The following is a 20,248-nucleotide window of genomic DNA, read 5'->3' on the forward strand; positions in this document are numbered from 1 at the left end:
ACGGCAGCCGCGCGCGGACACGGGCTCTAGGCGGGGGCGGAGGGTCCGGCTGCAGCTGCCGGGCTGCGCGTGCGCGGGAAAGGTGCCGGTCCGCCAGCCCCGGCCGGGTCCTCGCCGCCACCGCGGGGCAGCCCGGGCCGAGTGCGGCTTGGAACAGCGCGGGGCGGCTGAGGTGAGTGAAAAGGCTCACGGGAGGGGGAGGGGGCGGCTCACGGGAGCGAGAGGCTGAGGGGAGCGCGGGTGGGGGGAGCGAGAGGCTGAGGGGAGTGCGGATGGGGGGAGTGAGAGGCTGAGGGGAGCGCGGGTGGGGGAGGGGCGGCTGACGGGAGCGAGAGGCTGAGGGGAGCGCGGGTGGGGGGAGCGAGAGGCTGAGGGGAGCGCGGATGGGGGGAGTGAGAGGCTGAGGGGAGCGCGGGTGGGGGGAGGGGCGGCTGACGGGAGCGAGAGGCTGAGGGGCGCGCGGGTGGGGGGAGCGAGAGGCTGAGGGGAGTGCGGATGGGGGGAGTGAGAGGCTGAGGGGAGCGCGGGTGGGGGAGGGGCGGCTGACGGGAGCGAGAGGCTGAGGGGAGCGCGGGTGGGGGGAGTGAGAGGCTGAGGGGAGTATGGGGTGGGTGGAGGGGAGTATGTGGGGGGCAGCGTGGGGTGGCAGCAGTGTTGAGCGTGTGCAAACACCTGCATGGGCAGGAGGGGCAGGGCAGGCGCTATGAGGGCAGTGGCCCAGGCTCTTGTCAGGATGCTGCTCTCCCTGGGCTGCCTCCCCCCACCCACAGCAAGGCTGGGCTGACCACCATCAACTAGTGAGTGAGTGGATGGGCTGTGAGAAGTGTGGCAAAAGGAACAGCAGCAGGTGTTGGTTTAAAGCAGCAATATCTGAGGGGAGTGGAGCTGCACGGCATCAGAGATTTAAGATTAGGGCTGAAAGAAAATGACTACCCGCAGTTCCCTAGTGGAAGACCTGCCATTATCTCTCTCAGGGTTTATTTCCCTGGGACCATTTCCAGTGTATGGGTTTGCTTTGTCAGTCACGGAGGATGTTTTTATGTATTTTCCTCTCACCTTTGTCCATGGGTAGGTACAGCACCACGCAGGACAGGGAGGGAGTTACCTTACACATGAAAAACGTGAACACTTCAATTGAGATGGACACAGGAGATGGCAGTGCTGAGAGTCTTGGGGTTAGGTTAAAGGGGGTTAAAAATAAAAATAAGGGTGATATTAAACTAGAAGTGTACTACACACCACCTACCTGGGTAGAAGAGGCTTTTTCTAAGCAACTAAAAAATCATACAAAATGCAGGCTTGGGTGATAATAGGGGATTTTCACTACCTGAACATATGTTTGGAAACTAACACAGCAAGGCATAGGCTTTCAAGTAAGTTCTTGGACTACACTGAAGATAGTATTTTATTTCAGAAAGTGGAAAAAGCTGCTGGGGAGAAACTGTTTTCTAGATTTGATTTTAACAAATAGGGAGGAACTGGTTGAGAATTTGAAAGTGGAAGGCAGCTTGGGCGACAGTGACCATGAAATCGTAGAGTTCATGATTCTAAGGAGTGAAGAACAGCAAAATAGAGACAATGGATTTCAGGAAGGCACATTTTGGTAAACTCAGAGAGCTGGCAGGTAAGGTCCCATGGGAAGAAACGCTAAAAGGAAACAGCTGAAGAGACTTAGCAGTTTTTCAGAGAGACATTACTGAGGGTCCAAAAGAAAGCTATTCTACTGCACAGGAAAGAGAGAAAGTATGGCAAAAGACCGCCTTGACTTAACCAGGAGATCTTGCATGATCTCAAAAACAAAAAGGAGTCATATAAAAATGGAAACTAGGACAAATTACAAATGATGAATATAAGAAAACAATACACGTATGCAGGGGCAAGACTAGAAGGGCAAAAGCACAAAATGAGCTCAGACTAGCTTGAGACACAAAGGGTAAAAAGAAGACATTCTATAAATATATTAGAAACGAGAGGAAGACCAAAGACAGGGTAGGCCCAGTGCTCAATGAGGAGGGAGAAACAATATCAGAAAACTTGGAAAGGGCAGAGATGCTAAATGACTTTGTTTTCCTCTTCACCAAGAAGTCTGATGCAGAAATGCCTAACATGGTGAATGCTAGTGGGAAGGGAGTAGGTCTAGAAGATAAAATAAAAAAAAAAAAAAAGTTAAAATTACTTAAAGTTAGATGTCTGCAAGTCACCAGGGCCTGATAAAATGCATCCTAGAATGCTTAAGGAGTTTATAGAGGAGGTATCTAAGCATTATATAATGTAAGAACTACCCAGGAAATTAGAGACTAATCAGTTTAACTTCTGTGCCAGGAAAGATAATTGAGCAAGTAATTATTCATCTGCAAACATTTGGAAGAAAATAAGGCGATAGGTAACAGCCAGCATAGATTTATAAAGAGTAAATCATGCCAAACCAATCCGATAGATTTCTTTGATCGAATAACAAGCCTTGTGGATAAGGGACAAGCCATGGACATTGTATACCTAGATTTTAGTGTGACATTTGAGATGGTCTCACATGATCTTATCAATAAACTGGGAAAGTACAACTCAGATGGGGCTACTACAAGGTGGGTGCATAACTTGCTAGATAACTGTTCTCAGAGAGTAGTTATTAACAATTCACAATCATGCTGGAAGGGCATGACAAGTGGGGTTCTGCAGGGATCTGTTTTGGGAATGGTTCTCTTCAATAGCTTCATCAACAACTTAGATATTGGCATAAGGCAGCTGTTCCCAACCTTTTCCACATGGGGACCGATTTTAACAATTCAGGAAGACTTGGTGACCCACAGCAATTCAAAAACGGGGTGGGGGGAGCAGAGCCATAACTAGCTAGTTTTGCGCCTGAGCCAAGAATACAAAATTGTGTCCCCTCATTTTTATATATTCATAATAGTTATTTCATAGAAAAGGGGAAATGTTAATAAAATAACACTACATTTACTATAGCTGGTCAGAGTTGTGGTGATGGAAAGACACTCTTCCCCAAACTGCTTCCCCCAGCTTAAACTCCACAATCAGAGGTTTGGGGAGTCACATTCAGGGGCTAGGAATCACTCAAGGGCTGAAGCAGCAACGAAGGGTCCTGTGGCACCTTATAGACTAAGAGAAAAGTTTTGAGCATGAGCTTTCGTGAGCACAGACTCACTTTATCAGTGAGTCTGTGCTCATGAAAGCTCATGCTCAAAACTTTTCTGTTAGTCTATAAGGTGCCACAGGACCCTTCGTTGCTGTTACAGATCTAGACTAACACGGCCACCCCTCTGATACTCAAGGGCTGAAGGGGGCTAGAAGAATCACACTCTGGAGCTGGAGGGGGGCTAAGGGTGTCTCAGGAGCTAGGGGAATCACACTCAGGGATTAGCAGTCACTCACAGGCTGTAGGGACCTAGGGGAGTCACAGGGACCCCCACAGCTACAAGCCGGTTGGCGGCACCAGCTGCGAGAACCTTGTTGGGACCCCATCTCCTGCAGAGGCTGGAAGCCAGGGCCCTCCTTACCTGAGCTGGGCCCTGCTCCTCAGGTACGCATTTCTCCGCCTTGCAGCTGAAATGGTTCTCAATGTAATTGATTGGCTTAACTGCCTGATGGAGTGGGTCTGTCCCATGAAAGCTCATCACTGAATAAATCATTTTGTTAGTCTTTAAAGTGCTGCACTTCTGCTGCTTTGTTTTGCCTGATGGCTGTTAATCCAATTAAGAAGTTGAGAACCACTTCAGGAGTGTGAGTGGCTTCTTAATGGCTACCTGTGGAGCTGCCCAGCCCAGCCCTTTTGAAATGTAATCATGACCCATGTTTGGGTCCCAACCCATAGGCATAGGGACTATGCTTCTTAAATTTGCAGATGATACCAAACTGTGAGGGGTTGCAACTGCTTGGGAGGATACGGTCATAAGAACAGCCATCGTGGGTCAGAACAAATGTCCATCCAGCCCAGTATCCTGTCTTCTGACAGCGGCCAATCCCAGGTGCCCCAGAGGGAGTGAACCAAACAGCCAATGATCAAGCAATCTCTCTCCTGCTATCCATCTCCAGCTTCTGACAAACAAGAGGCCAGAGACACCATTCCTTACCCCTCCTGGCTAATAACCATTAATGGCCCTAACCTCCGTGAATTTATCTAGTTCTTTTTTTAAACCATGTCATGATCCTAGCCTTCACAACTTCCTCTGGCAAGGAGTTACACAGTTTGACAGTGTGCTACATGAACAACTTCCTTTTGTTTGTTTTAAGGCTGCTGCCCATTAATTTCATTTGGTGTACCCTCCTGGTATTATGGGAACAAGTACATTTTTCCTTGTTCACTTTCTTCACACCACTCATAACTTTATATACCTCTATCATATCCCCCCTCCACCCCCGTCTCCTCTTTTCTAAGCTGAAAAGTCCTAGTCCTTTTGATCTCTCTCTATAAGGGACCCATTCTGAATCCCTAATCATTTTAGTTACCCTTTTCTGAACCTTTTCTAATACCAATATATCTTTTTTGAGATGAGACCACATATGCATGCAGTATTCAAAATGTGGTTGTACCATGGTTTCATAAGGGCAATAAAATATTCATCTTATTCTCTATCCCTTTTTTAATAATTCCTAGTATCTTGTTTGCTTTTTTGACTGCTGCAGCACATCATCTGGATGTTTCCAGAGAACTATCCATGATGACTCCAAAGTCTCTTTCCTGATTAGTTGTAGCTAAATTAGCCCCCATCATACAAAATGATTGGGACAAACTGAAGAAATGGTCTGAGGTAAATAGGGTGAAGTTTAATAAGGACAAATGCAAACTACTCCACTTATGAGGAACAATCAGCTTTATACACAGCAAATGGAAAATGACCATCTAGGAAGGAGTGCTGCAGAGAAGGATTTAGGGGTCATAGTGGTAAATGAGTCAGTGTGACACTTGCAAAAAAAAAACAAAACAAAAAAACCCCATGATTCTGGGATGCATTAACAGGAACGTAGTGAGCAAAACACAGGAAGTTATTCTTCCACTCTACTTTGTGCTCATTGGGCCTCAGTTGTAGTATGGTGGTCAGTTCTGAGCACCACATCTGAAGGGGGATGTGGAGAAATTGGAGAAGGTCCAGAAAAGAGCAACAAGAATGATTAAAGGTCTGGAGAACATGAGGTAGGAGAGAAAAGTGAAAGAACAGGTCTTTTTTTAGCTTAGAAAAGAGAAGACTGAGAGGGGACATGATTGCCATTTTCAAGTGCCTAAAAGAGGGTTACAAGGAGGAGGGAAAAATTCTTCTCTTTGGCCTCTGAGGATAGGAGGAACAATGGGCTTAAACTGCAGCAAGGGAGGTTTTAGGTTGGACATTAGGAAAAACTTCTTGTCAGGTGGTCAAACACTGGAATAAATTGCATGGGGAGGTTGTGGAATCTCCATCCCTGGAGATATTTAAGAGCAGGTTAGACAGACACCTATCCGGGATGGTCTAGATGGTGCTTGGTCTTGCTGTGAGGACAGGGGACTGGACTCAGTGACCTCTTGAGGTCCCTTCAAGTTCTAAGTGTTCTATGAACACAGTGAAGCCCCTCCCCCCATGGAGGTTAGAGATTCCCCTCTTCCTCACCCTTTTTCAGTTGGCCATAGAAGACATCACAATCCAACATTTTTCCTGCATAGAGGTACCAGGGAGAGAACAGGGGCAGTGGATGGCCCTCAGTGGCTGTGTCTACACGTGCCCCAAACTTCGAAATGGCCATGCAAATGGCCATTTCGAAGTTTACGAATGAAGCGCTGAAATGCATATTCAGCGCTTCATTAGCATGCGGGCGGCAGCAGCGCTTCGAAATTGACGTGCCTTGCCGCCGCGCGGCGCGTCCAGACGGGGCTCCTTTTCGAAAGGGCCCCGCCTACTTCGAAGTCCCCTTATTCCCATGAGCTCATGGGAATAAGGGGACTTCGAAGAAGGTGGCGTCCTTTCGAAAAGGAGCCCCGTCTGGACGCGCCGCGTGGCAGCAAGGCGCGTCAATTTCGAAGCGCCGCTGCCGCCCGCATGCTAATGAAGCGCTGAATATGCATTTCAGCGCTTCATTAGTAAACTTCGAAATGGCCATTTGCATGGCCATTTCGAAGTTTGGGGCACGTGTAGACGTAGCCAGTAAGGGAAAGGGAGTTGAGAGAGACCAGGTCAGGATCTCTCAGCTTCTGTGGCTATTGTGCAAAGTCCAGAAAGGAGATTTGATTTCCTTTCAATTCCACTGGAGGAGGAACACTGCCCTCCCCTGCCCCTCTTAGGTTCCCATGCCTCCAATTTCTCTGCATTTCCTTCTCGGCCATCCTGAGGTTTACACTGCAGGGAGTTCTCCTGCCTTTCAGACTCTCTGGGGCTTGTATTCCTCTGCACTGCTCCCCATTACAGTGCAGCCCTTGTTACACTGCAGCCCAAATGCAGCAACCCCCCAGGCCCTGTGCACTGCACCTCCTGTACTCCTCTCCCCATATTACTCTGCCTTGTGCTCCTCTGCCCTTGGCTCCCTACATGCCACTATCCTGGCAGGTGCCCCTCTCTGCCTCAGCCAACCGTAGGTTTCACTGTTCCTCTCTTTAGAGTGGTCACAATCTTCTCTGACACCCCCAGGGAGCCACGGGAGTTTTAATATGCACGGGCTGGACACAGCCAGCCAAAGGCAGTTGGCTTGGTGTTTGTCTGCTGCTTGTGTGTGCTGGAGAAGGCAGTGTGATCAGGCAGGCTGCACTTAGTTGTTTAACATCTAGTTGTGCGCCACACACACACACACAGCTGGCCTCATAAGTTTGACATGTCTGACCTAGCACCTGGGAAAATCCTCTTAAGAGATGAGTGGAGTTTGGGATTGGTACTTTAGGAACCAACAGTAATGGAGCATGATAAATCTAATAAAATCAATTGTATAAGTAAGGACCTTCTGTCCTTGCTGCATGCTAACACAATTACATTCAATTGAAAAGGCCAGAAACAGCATGAAGCTGTGGCCCTAGGCAGCTACTGAGGGCAAAAACTGAAGCTGCCAAAAGGCAGTGGCCATTTGTATAAATAACCTCTATTCAAGAGAATACATTCTGAAACGATATTAAACCTTATCTTAAGTTTAAACCACTTTAAATTAATTCAGAAATGAGAAGTAATGGAGAGGGCAGAGTATTCCATTTTATACCTTCCTCGGATGTGATACTCAGACCTGTAGGAGGTAGCAGCTGAAAACAGCTAATTGCCAGACAACAATTATGACTCAAACCCAAACATGGGTAGGTACTGTTGTCTGGTGTTGCACTGCTGACAAAATATGTAATTGTAGAGTTGCATAATTCTATTGGAGATCCTGCAAAGGATGGGGTACTGGAAAACACAACTAAGTTAAGCACCTTTCCAGGCTTTTCACTGTTTATGAAAAGAATCAAAAACATTTCACACTATCCAGTTTAAATCAACTCTGGGGACTGTATTTTCAAGAAAACTTAACAGTGGATGCTGAACCATTTTTAAAGTTCCAGGCCTGGTGTGGCCTCAGCAAACTAAGACTGGTTAGGAGTCCAGAGATTCTGCAGTTCTAGGAGTGGGGCTCCCCTGGGCTCTAGCCCAGCAGTGGCATGACACAGATTTAGTTTAGCACTTAGCTGACTGTGTTCACTTTATTCCTGTAACTTGAGACTTAGGGGCAGCAGCATGTCTTTTTACTTCATGTTGTCTCAGTGACTGTTTTGTTAAGCAGCTCTTATAAGGTAAGGCTATAGTCTCTACAGAAATTGAGCAGTGCCATTTTCTTTCCCCCAATAGGTACAATGCAGTCTGTCCTAGCTGTACTTCGTAGGCAGAATGGTAGCATTCAAGATAGAAAATAAAGAGAAAACTCCTGTTCCTCAGGCATGGAGTTGAGATTTAGTTTGGTTTTCAGATTCTGTTGTGGGGTAATAACTGCAGCCTTTGAGTTTTATAATATTCTGTGTTGTATTATTATGCATCTCTGCCTAGTTTCTTAATCCTCTCAGCTACAGTTATAGAATTCATGTATTCAGATGTCCATTGGCATCTATTTAGGAGTTTCTTATTTGGATGGTATTTAGATTACATGTAAGGAGATGTGGTGCTATCCATTTAGTTTAGCAGACTTCCTGTCCTGACTGAAACCAGAAGTGGCTTAAAGCAGTGACACCAGGGCAACTGTAGAGTTGATCTTGCTGAGCAGTGAGGCAGAAGTGCACTTGACAGGATGGTTTTTCTTTTATTAGTGACATTTCACCTACACCAAAAACTTTCCCTACTATAGGAGAGGCAGAAGTAGGGATGTCTTGCCTGATAGAGATAAGGACAAGATTGGTAGTTTTCCTAAGATGTTTTCCAATTCCAATGCAAGGCACATTTACACTAACCACAGTAGCGATACTAGACCACAAAGCAGTAAACAAACAGGCAAGTTAGTTTCTGTTCCATTGGAAACACAAAGGCAAGGTTTAATGGTTTTCAAAACAGACTACAAAGGCTGCAGGGAAAGACATTTAATTTCCAAGGAGATTACAAAGACCAGAGGTAAGAGTAAAGTTAAATTAGAAAAAAAAAATTGATTTCATCATTGCAATGTGAATAACTCACAGGGCAAAAGCTGCTGGAGAGTTCTGAAGGTCACTTTGCAGGATGCCAATGACATATGCTGTTCAAACTAGGATTCCACATGGGAGAATGGACAAGACGTTTCTGGCCCACATCACTGAAGGAGGGTCTGGGCTGCAGCTAGCAGCTGTCTTCCTGACACACATCCTCTACCCACCCCTTCTTTTCTTACTCTCATTAGAGACCAAGAGCTAATTTATTCCCCCTTTGTGCTAGGTTCATTCCTGCCCTAACCCTCCTGATTAACTCAGTATCAAGACCACATGGAAGCAGGGAACTGGAAACTTGGCTGCTGTGCACAAGGCCACATGAACAAAAACTCCTGCTGCAGTGCTGAGAGCTGTGCCAGAGCCACAGCGGAGGCCGGATTGGCAGGTAGAGTGCCACAGCCATTGCTTTACACATCCCTTGCCCCAGAAAGACACGAGGACACTGCTTGGCTTCACCTTGCCAGCAGTGGTTTGGGATGTTTAATGTGCACTGGCTGCAATGAAGCTGAGCAGGTGAAGTAACAGGACAAGGCGCATTCCTTAAAATATCAGAGAGGGGGGACTACAAGTCAGCTCTACAGGCTGCTGTTGAAAACTAGCAGCTTAGGGGGCATTGCTGGAAAAAAAGGGCTCCACCTCAGAGGCTATAGCAGCACCTACCCCATGTCTGCCAAGAGTCAGAACATTGAGTAACCATTTCTTATTAACCACACAAGTTCAGTCACACCTAGCATGCAGAGACCTAGTAGCCATCATTCAGCCCCTCAGACTGTCCAGCAAATGGAAGAGTAGCTAGAACGTTAGCAGAACTTTTCAACTTCTATCTACAGACAGGAAAGGCTCTTCTCAGGCATGAGCATCTCCTTCTCTGTGGATAGATAAGAGAACATCAAATGGTGGACAGCTCTTGGTTGCTTCCATGTTAAGCAAGGCAAATGGACTTGTTCTCTCCTAGGTCAGAACAATCTCATTCCCACTCTGAGGGCTAGTGAAAATGAGGACTCCCATTTCAGGTTCTGGATCTTGACGGATGTTCTAGCTCACACAATGAACCAAGCCAAGGCAACATGCTTTGGAAATAGCTTCCAACAAGCAGGAGACTGCCTCTTCCTGGGAATAGGAGTCTAGGAGTTCGAAAATGAAGGAACTATTAAGTTTTGAGATTGTTCTCTTCTGCCACCCCACCCCCTTCCTCCTTACACTAAGAGGTCTGGGGGTGGTTGGTTGGTTGGTTGTCATAGGTGGTCCTCTATTTTGGGCATTCTGCTTTCACTGCCGTGACCCTCCGAGAGCAGGAAATAAGGAGAGAATGGCATCATGGACACAAGCTAACATTTCCTTTAGGCAGCCAGTTATTTTACAGTTTCATGAGACACAGGAAAATACATGGAGGTTAGAAGACAAACTTCACAAAGCCATGTTCAAACATGCTACACTTTCTATGGAGACAAGCTGGATACAGAACTAAAGAAAACATAAGGGGTGCAGATTAAATACCTAGCCAAGCCCGTATGTACCAGGCACAAGGCAAACCATGTATGAGTTGCACATACAAAGCAAAGGAAGTGAATTCTGGGTTAAATATGTACAACAGCAAGATGATTGATACTCAAAGTGTGGAGTAGAAAGTGCCTCACTGAAACTCCACCATGGAGTGGGAAAAGGGCTGGAACCCATGCTGAGAGCGCCTTATTTTACATCATTTGAACAGGAGCAGATTTGCCACTGATTGTGGGGGTAAGACCCTAGGGCAACAGAGCACTGCTGCCTAATTTTGCAGAATTCCTTCCAAGTGTCCCTAACAACAAGGTTTTTCTAGAAGGGAAAGTTCAGATGGGTCATCAGAAGGGAATGAGTGAGTTTCAACTCCAGAAATATTGCAGACTGACATTTTAAACTGGTTTCATATAGCTATGCAGACTAGCTCTGTGAATTCATCCATAAACCACAGCATATTGGATAATCTAAATGAAACAGCTGTCAGACAGTACAGAACACTGTACATCTTTATGTAAAACAAATTCACCTTTCATAAATATGGGAAATCAAAGAGACATGAGCAGGATGAAAAGCCCAATCGAGTGCTAGGGGTTTATGTTGCCCTCTGTGCCTGCTAAGCTTCCAAAACATTAAAGGGAATTGCATTTCTCCATGCTGAGTGGAGATCCTGACAAATTATTTGATCATCAGTTACATGTAAGTGGGGAACCTTTTTTGGGTTGGGGCCACTGACCCCCACCCAGAAAAATCAGTGAGGGGCCACACAAGCAAAACCACCACCACCTCACTGACATGGTGCCTACTTGCAAGCAAAACGGACACTCCCCTCATTCCCCTTGCACATCATCCTGAGCCTAGGGGGCCAGGGCTAGTAGATTGTGGGCCTCTCTGGTGTGAGGCCAAAAATGAGGGGTTCAGTGTGGGAATGAGATGCAGGAGTGGGCTGGTGGGATGCTTACCTGGCCCAGCTTCCTGGGAGTGGTGAGGTTCTGTCCCATCCTGCTGCTCTGATTGACTGCAATTCCAGCAAGAGTGCAGGGGGAAAAGCCTCTCCAGGCAGTGCCATGCTGCTGTTCCCAGCCAGGGAGGGGAGCAGCAGTGGTGCACACAGCCACTTCTTGCCCCTCCAGGCAGAAGGTATGGGCCAGCTTTGGCCCTGACTTGCCTGACTCCAGCCCAAGGCTCAGGGCGCCACATCCCTGTGCCCTGCATTGGGCCAGATGATGTAGGAGGGGAGCCCTGAATGCCAGACTGAGGCAAGTTGCAGGGCAGACCAGACTGCAGGTCAGGGTTACAACCCCAACTCTGGTTACGTTTTTTGTTCATTGGCTCTTTATGGTCACATATTAGACGCTATTCTGCTTTTAAGCAACGCTGCATACGGCTCTGCCAGTGCACCTTAACTCAATTCTGTAGCAGCCCTTTTCATTCCTCTGTGGATCTCAGTTGCCTACCAAAATGGTTTCACACAGTGGCCACTTTATACTACACAAAAATGCTTTGTGATGCCATATCTCAAATCATTCCATCCATTTTTGTACTTTGGGGGGCAGGGAAGAATGCCTGATGAGCTTCCATTCTCATACTGCTCTCAGACAGCAGATGGGCAGACACCGACCTCTGGGGAGGCTGGATTTCATTTCATGTGTGGCATTCCAGGGAACACTGACTTGAGTGTGAGTTTTAAGCCTGCACATGTGTTTCTCAGGGTCACTCAGTCCCAAGACAAGTGGCTTGTTTTGACACCACCAGAAACCTTGTGCTGCCCAAATACAGCAACCATTAAAGATGCAAGGACACAAGTGCTGTGGGTGATTTAAAAAAAGAATGATCACTTCTGACAACTCTTGGAAGTATGTAAGTGTGCTGTCCATATGTGAGCCGGCCATCTGTACCGCCTGAAAGGCATTATCTCCCCATCTCACTTGTCACACACCTGGGGGCTAGGGCTGCCTGTGCCTGATGCCCCATGTATTAGCCTCTGCTTCAGACCAGATACTGGTCTGGATGGACCAATAATCTGAGCTAGTCCCAGTGCCTGGCCAGGAACTTGGGATTTGCCTTGTGCAAACTGGTTTCTCTCACAGGCGAGATCTCACACAGGAGAAAGCTGACATCACAAACACTCCAGGACCTGGACATCCTGGCTGGCATGAACCCCTCCTGCCTTGCTCTGCTTTGAAGGGCCGAAGAGTGAATAAGGGCCCAGGGAATCCAACTGAAAAGCAAATGGGGGGAGGAACCACCCAAGGACACTGATCTTTTTAAAAATGCCCCTCTTGAGCTCTTCCCAAATAAAGACACTGTTCAATGGCATGTTGAAAAGACGTGCTCGTCATTCTTAACAAACAACTAGAGTAAGAATACATAAGAGAAACAGGGTGGTATCTTTATATGATACACAAGTGTATGTTACAAGAACTCCATCAGGCACAGGTGCCTCAAGGGTTAAGGCCTCAATGTCAGGCCAAAACAAAAGAATGTGGTAAAGTTTTTTGTTTTTTTTACTTTTAACATCTAAAAATGTCACTTAAAGGTCTGAATAGAAATGTTTTTTGTTTTTTTTTTTTATAAATCATAATTGCAGTTCACTCTCCTCCTTCCAGGACAACAGCAAATGAACGTCTGAGCACAAAGGAGAGACTCCCCTGCCTCTCCTTGGCTGGCTGAGCAGTCCATCCATCCTTCTGCACTCTCCAGGCTACATGTGCCATGCAGAGGCATCAGAGGCCCCAGCCATCCAGGCTAATCCGATAGCTCATGTTCTGTTTTCTACATCATAAAAAACCAAAGTCACCCAGCAGTTTCAACACCGTCAAGCTGGCAGAGAAATGCAGCCGCAAATGGTACTAACAGCTCAGTGTGTTGGGTAAGATATAATGGGCAGGTTTTCCTTTGAGATTCTTTCAAAGAGAGGAAGCCTAAAAGGGCTTCATAACTACACCAATAAAAAACAAAACGTAGGCATCTCCTTTAGTGTAAAAGTCTGTACAATTATCCTTGCTTGTCATCACCCCACCACCCCGCCCCAACCCCTTCTGAGCTGGGAGGGGTGCCTTAGTGCATGGTGCTGGCATTAGCCACAGCAATAGCTTCCTGAATCTCTCGTATGACCAGGATCCGAGTGAGCATCTGCTCCATCTGCTCTCTGCTGATTGGCTGGATAGAATACCAGATCGGGCTGTTGGGGGCTACCACCGGCTCCGGAGTTAAGTAAAATGTGTCATTCCGGCCTTTCACACTCTGGGGGCTGCAAGGAGGGGAACAAAAATCAGAAACAGGCAGGCTAGTAACTCAGCCTGGAACAGATAAAGCCCCAGGGACATGAGGCTGAGGTTAAGAATCCTTATGGTCAATGTTGGCCTGATGAACCTTCAAGGCTGGGAGACCCATGGAAATTTACTTGCAGGACAGGTACAATTATGGCAAATGGTCCCACCCATCCTGAGACAGAACTCCCCTAATGGAGGACTGTCTCAAGAGCTTAGCCACTGAATTAAACAAAGATCCACCTGTTAGAAGGGGCCCTCAACAGTCATGTAATTTTTCCACTTAGTGCCAACTGGCCTTTTAAGAGTTGTCGTAGATTCTGTTGTCACTCTAGTACAGCCAGTAGTCATGCCCTTCACGAAGGAGAGATGTGTACACAACTCCAGCTACTCAGACCTCACTCCTGCAGCATGCAAGGCAAACCTCCATTTTTGTAGCTGTGGCCAATTAGGTCTCTCTAGCATCTGAGGGTATTTCATTCAGATATGCTGTCAATAAGCCTGTGGGCCAAGGGTCCACTGCACTACTCAACTGCTCTGACATCTACCAGCAGTAATCCCCAGGATTAACCCCAGCATACTCTCACCTTCAAACACTGCACTAGCAGGGTTTCAGTGCATTATTTTTATCCTGCTAGGGACTGACTCTTTCCCTCTATTATGAGCACACCCCTCCTAATGAAGTCCCTGTCTAGTGACTACTGTTTGTACATGCACTGCACCAGATTAAGGAGAGAGACAGCCTGTCCAAAGGCAAAGCTCACTCTCTTTCTGGAACTCCACAGTGCAGTCTAGGTACATACTGGACAGGAGACACATGCTCACCATTTGAAGAGGTAGAAGTCATAGAGCTTTATAGGGCACCGCAGGGGGTTCTCTGGATTCTCAGTCTGCTCTGCATACATGTCATCTGTAACTGGAAGCCCCCCCGCCCCCGAAAACCACAGCACGTCAGCATGGGAAAGTTTGTAATACAATAGCAGATAACAAAAGAAATCAGTGTCCAGCAGCCTCAAATGTTTGCAAATCCTCTCATACAATGTCTTCTGAGTTACTAGCTGCAGGGAAGGTAAAGGAGCCATAACAATGCCCCAAAGCACAGCTCACCTGTTGCCAACTAGAGACCTCCAGTATTGCTTTAGCATTGAGCCCCACTCATCCACGCACCCACCACCCGGCTAGAAGCCGCTGAAGGGCAGGAAGCCTGGTTAAATTAAAATGTCAGTACCTGAGCCAGTGGGCCAGATTCTACCTTTAAATCCATAAAAGGTCAAGAGCCAACACTTCACTGAAAGAACAAGGCTCCTTTCTACCCAGAGCCCTTGTGTCACCACAGAGCGTGTCAGGGAGAATGGGACTGAAGACCATTCCCTAACCCTGTGCACCTCACGTACGAACTATCTGCCACCAGCTGCTCAGCCCCATGTCAGAAGACACAAAGCTTCTCTGATCATACAGCTGCTGGGGAAGACTCTTACAGTCTAAGACACTGGCTTCTTGCACCCCCCGCCCCCAAGTCTATACAACTATTGCCAGACACTCCAGATCAGCGAGTCCCCAGTCATTCCCAAGGCGGCTTGTTTGTCCTCTCATGCAACTACCTTTCTGGCCTGTCTGGTGTATGCCAAGTGCCTTCAGATACCGGATACTGGTGCTCTTATCCTTGGGATTGGAAGGATTCTTCTTGGTCTGCCTCAAGACCTTGGAGAAAGCCAACTTCATATGCTGGTCTACTGTCTTCAATAGAAAGTACCTATGCAGCAAGAAGAGGACATAGGACAAACCGAGCCTTACTTCACCACTTGATGGTGAGGTGAGAGGCCTTCTGTACTTGTTATGAGCCATCAGGGCTCAAACCAGCACCTGAAAGTCAGCAGGTGTTCTGAGCAGCACAACATGAGAAAAGGCAGAGGCAAGTCCAGGGTTCTTGTCATTAGTTCACTTCCTTCTGTTACTGCATATAATTTCTTGTATCAAGGGATAGCTCCAGATTTGCTCCCGTGTCCTTAACTATTAGAAGGCAGCGACCCCCCTCTTCATCTAAATACACAGTTGCCTATCAAGGCAGCTGGAAGTTCCTTAACTTTCAGTTAATTGCCCCAACTACTTACTTTGTGTTAAAAAACATCAGAGTAGTGAGCAAGGTGGAAGGGGAATGAGCTCCCAGTTGCTTGCACTCCCATAGCATCTCTTCGGTTACATGGCTGGGGAGGACATAACCTGCAACAATTAAAGCCAGCATCATTGATTGAGACAGTTATGATCTGAACACAATCAGCACCGTCAGTGATACACACAAGACAAAGCTCCCCAGTGGAAGGGAAAAATATTAATTCTCATATCATGGTTGCTCATTTTGGTATCAATCTTTAAGAATGACTAAGCTGATGGAACAAGCTGAACTGACTCGATGCACATCTTCCGTCAACGTATAGGATCAAACACTATTTGCACATGTAAACTCTAGGTGTTTGGAGTACAAAATTACTCCTCTGCACAGAGAAGGAAAGGATCACATTTTTAGAGAACAGAAATCCCAGTTTTAGATTTTTATACCCTTTGCTCTTAGTTTGGCTGGTCAGCCTGTTTTACATTTGTATTCAGATACTTTTGCTTCAATACTTCAGTGGTGGATTTCAGAAGCCTGTGTTTTTCCTCTGCCTGTTTAATTTATGCTTTGTTCTCTGCTGTTGTACAGGCTACAGGGCTCTTACTGGTTGTGGCATTGCTGTGTATGTAGGATTCTCTTCTCACTAGGGTGTAATCTTTCCTACTGCAGCAATAGCAGAACTCATTGGTGCAAGTTCTGTTCTTTTCCAGAGATTCATGTACACAGTAAATCCTCCCAAACACTCTGAAAGAAGGGTTTACTATTTAGAAGCTTCTGTCTGAAACATATCCAAAGCTATGCTTAAAAAACACACGCACACAGATTCCAAAATGTACTAAGGTTCAGAACAAGCCATGCCTGAGACATTTGTATTTTTATCACTTGAAGCCAGTCTCTCATCACTGGCGCACAACACTAAAGTGAAATGCACTGCCTTTTCAAATCATATTGCTTGCTACATAGATGCAAGGGGTGAGTCACTAGAAGATAGCGTAAGAACATATTGACCACACTGGGTCAGGCCAAAGGTCCTTCTATCCCAGTGTCCTTTCTTCCAAGAGTGGCCAGTGCCAGATGCCACAGATGGAATCAATAGAACAGGTTAACAAAGCGATCCGTCCCCAGTCCTGAGCTTCTGGCAAACAGAGGCTAGGGACACCCTCCCTACCTCACCAACAGACCTAACATCCATGAATTCAGCTAGCTTTTTTGAACCCGTTCAGTCTGTCTTAGCTTTCAGGACATCCTCTGGCAAAGAATTCCACAGGTTGACTGTGAAGAAAATTTCTTTTGGTAGGTTTACGCCTATCATGTATTTTCATTTGATGACCCCTAGTCTGTGTTCGAAGGAACACACTACTTACTTTCTCCACACCAGTTATTTTATAAACCTCTTCCATAACCCCCTTAGTCACCTCTTTTCCAAGTGTAAATTCCCAGTCTTCATACTCCCTCCTCATATGGAAACTGCTCTAGAACCCTATTTTTAATCACCCTTTTCTAAACCTTTTCCAGTGCCAATATATCTTTGAGCATTCAAGATGTGGGTGTACCACAGATTCATGGAGAGGCAATACAGTATTTTCTGTCTCTTTCCAATGATTCTTAATGTTTGCTTTTTTGACCCACTCAAGCGTAGTGGTGGTGTTTTCAGAGAACTGTCCACCACAATGACTACCACTCGAGAGAGATCTTTTAAGTGCTCATTTAAGACCCCCTTTTATATGACTGAAAACTACAAGATCTTTACCAAATATTCATAAACCTGAATTACCCACCAGGAGAAGTAAAAAACAACAAAAATCGACAGGGCCAGACGAATACCCAGAGATCAGCTACTCCAAGATAGGCCCAAAAAAGCCAAGAATGGAACACCACTGGTCATTACCTACTGTCCCCAACTCAAACCACTGCAATGCATTATTAAAGACCTACAACCTATCCTTAATCAGGATGCCACACTCCAGAAGGCCCTGGGTGACAGGCCTGTTCTCTCCTACAGACAACCTCCCAACCTTTGAGGATTCTCACCCAGAGCCACAGTCTATACCGCAGGAACACCAGTCCTGGAACTTTTCTTTGCAACAAAGCCCACTGCCAGCTTTGTCCACATGTCTATTCTGGAGATACCATCGCTGGACCTAACCAGGTTATTCACAGAATCACGGGCACATTCTCATGTTCCTCAACTAACATCATATATGCCATCGTGTGCCAACAATGCCCAGATGCTTTGTGTATTGGACAGACTTCAAACTTTCTTAAACTGAGTTAATGGGCACAAAACAGACAAACACTGCTGATCCACAAACCAGCCAGCCAACATTTTAATGGAGTGGGCCATTCTGTTAATGGACTTAAAAGTCTGTTTTAGTGGAGGAATTTTCACAACAGTATTGAAAGAGAGGCTGCTGAACTCTTATATTCAAATTCAACACATTAACACATGGTTTGAACTGGGATGCGAATTTTCTGGTCATTATAGGGGCTCTTTTGCATACTTGGCTTAATCTAATTCTTGCCTCCCCATCCCCTACTCCACCCCACCACTCTGATTTGCTCACCTTGATTTTTTTTTCCCTGATTTGTCAACCTTGATTACTATTTTTGGTTCTCAGGGCTTTTAAATATTGAGTCTGTTCTGGTATGGCTATGGTCTGAAGAAGTGGGTCTGTCCCATGAAAGCTGATCACCTACATGTTTTTATATGTATAGTTGTGATTATTTTTCCTGTGTGCATCACTTTGCACTTGTCAACACTGAATATAATCTGCCATCCATCTCTGCTGAACCACACATGCATTCCTTAGAATGAGTACTGACACAACCATCCCAACATGCTAACAATTAAGTAGTTCTCAGAACCCCTTGAGAGCAAGCTGCATGGTATATAGAATCAAGTCTAATTAAGTCCTTAAAACAGAATTGAGGACTGGAGTCTGGCACACAAATCCCCTGAAATTTGTGCTTACTGCAGGCTCTGGAGCACTTCCCTCCCCATGTTAAAGAAGCGTTCCTCCTGCATTTTGCAAGAGGACAGCAGCAAGCTTAATGCTATCTGAAAGGCGTTCTATAGCAGAGAAAAAGCTCTTACCAAGAGGGGTGACCCGGGGCTGTACATCCTTGAGAACTTCGTGTAACCATTCAGTAAACCGTATATAATAGAGATCCGAGAAAATGTCATCTACTCGTCCATTTTCGAATAGGTACTGCAAGAGACATTCACAACACAGTCTGATAGAATAGCATCAAGCAAGCTCCTCCCAGAGAGGAGCTCTCTCCATGGGATGGAATAAGTCTCCTTCCAGGCTCGAGGGCTTGGTACTAGTCGGGTTTATGTATTTTTTGCATCATTGCACTCATTTGCTGGAGAGGTTCCACTGAATGCACCTGGGAGAGTATAGAAAGCCCTGTGCTGAAGACAGCACACCAGGAATGGTCATTACTGCTGCATGAATGAATAAGGGAAAGTCGTAAAGCAAAAGGTGGCCAGCCCTCAGCTTTTTACTGACAGAAGGATGCAGTTATTTGAAATCTGATATTTAACTTGTTGCCCTGCTTCTTTTGGGTACAACTATCCTCTCACTTTATTCAAAAAAGAAAAAGCTCTCGCAAACCCAAATTCTTTCCTCTCTCACCAGGTAGTAGGCCTCCATTCATACCTTCAGGGCAAGTCAAAGTGGAAACACACATTTTGAGAGACTACATCTAGAGCATTATACTTGACTTAAAAAAATACGTCAGTTCATAACGTCTATTTTCTTTTTAAATGCCTGCTAATATTTACAAAATCTTATCTACAAATTAAGATCAAGACTTCATGTTCCATCAGCAGAGATGATGTTTCTTGAATTCATTCATTTTTTCCGTATAGAATACAAAGCTGGAGAGTTTTATGTGACTAGGAAAGCCCAGCCTTATTTGTTATCTTACAGAGAAAGCTACTTACACGCTGTCTGAGCACAGTATATGCAGTTTTCTTATGCGCATGCAACCTAAAATAAGAGATGAGGGCTTTCCCCAGTACCTTCTGAATACACAGGAATATATAGTAGAGTACATCTGGATCATATGGTTCCCCTTCACTGTTGCGAGCTTCTCGTGTCATCAAGCACAGCCCGTAATTTAACTCAGCTACAGCAGAAGAGATGAGATCTTCCTGGAATCTCAGCAGCTGGCGTCCTGTAAAGCAAAAACTTCACGATAAATTTGCTTAGAAGTTTTTCAAGCATAATCTACCATTTCACCCCACCCACTCAACATGCTCTCCCAACTTCCAAACAGCTCCTTTAGCACCTCATATTCCCTACCATAAGGTCGCAGAGGCAGTAGAGACCTTCAATATTCATAAATCAACTCAGAAGCAGGGAAAGAGAAAAAAGTGACTGCTACCACCTCTCATTCTATATGGAGGCCACTTCCTTCATGATTATCTGCAATGAAACATTTGTCCTGCAGCAATGGGAATGAGAACACAAACCCATGACAGCCTTGGCTGATTTGTGAATTAGGTGGTGCATGGGGCTATTTTGTTTCTGTAGTTGGCACTCACCCACCACAATCCTACATTGCCTTTTCTGTGGCCAAACATCTAGGTTCTGAGATAAGCTCAGTATGGAACACAAGTACTTCTTGGAATGTTTCATGATGCAGCTGGAACAAAAACAAACCTTTCTTGGGCTTGGAAGGGTTGGCTATCTATTTGGTAAATGTCAGTTTCACTGTACAAAAACTAATGACGAAGTAGTTCCATTGATAATCACT

General features: G+C 45.9%; 1 protein-coding gene and 1 long non-coding RNA gene across 5 annotated transcripts in view; one reads left to right on the top strand and one right to left on the bottom strand.

The window, feature by feature from the left end:
* The first annotated feature begins 49 nt into the window (after positions 1 to 49).
* On the top strand, positions 50 to 12,849 carry LOC142019141 (uncharacterized). Its single transcript, XR_012646994.1, has 3 exons — positions 50 to 172; positions 8,832 to 8,990; positions 12,712 to 12,849. It is a non-coding gene; the product is annotated as an uncharacterized LOC142019141 (long non-coding RNA).
* A 309-nt stretch (positions 12,850 to 13,158) lies between these two features.
* QRICH1 (glutamine rich 1) overlaps positions 13,159 to 20,248 on the bottom strand; it is a 45,817-nt gene continuing 38,727 nt past the window's right edge. For all 4 annotated transcript variants that reach the window (XM_075005620.1, XM_075005619.1, XM_075005623.1 and 1 more), the window contains 6 exons: positions 19,512 to 19,666; positions 18,579 to 18,693; positions 15,486 to 15,594; positions 14,976 to 15,127; positions 14,200 to 14,290; positions 13,159 to 13,355 (listed from right to left, as the gene is read on the bottom strand). In XM_075005620.1, coding sequence (XP_074861721.1) covers positions 13,163 to 13,355; positions 14,200 to 14,290; positions 14,976 to 15,127; positions 15,486 to 15,594; positions 18,579 to 18,693; positions 19,512 to 19,666 — 815 coding nt within the window. In that variant the 3' untranslated portion in view covers positions 13,159 to 13,162. The remainder of the gene's footprint in view (positions 13,356 to 14,199; positions 14,291 to 14,975; positions 15,128 to 15,485; positions 15,595 to 18,578; positions 18,694 to 19,511; positions 19,667 to 20,248) is intronic.

Source organism: Carettochelys insculpta, chromosome 11, assembly GCF_033958435.1.
Source record: "Carettochelys insculpta isolate YL-2023 chromosome 11, ASM3395843v1, whole genome shotgun sequence".
Taxonomy (NCBI): Eukaryota; Metazoa; Chordata; order Testudines; family Carettochelyidae; genus Carettochelys; species Carettochelys insculpta.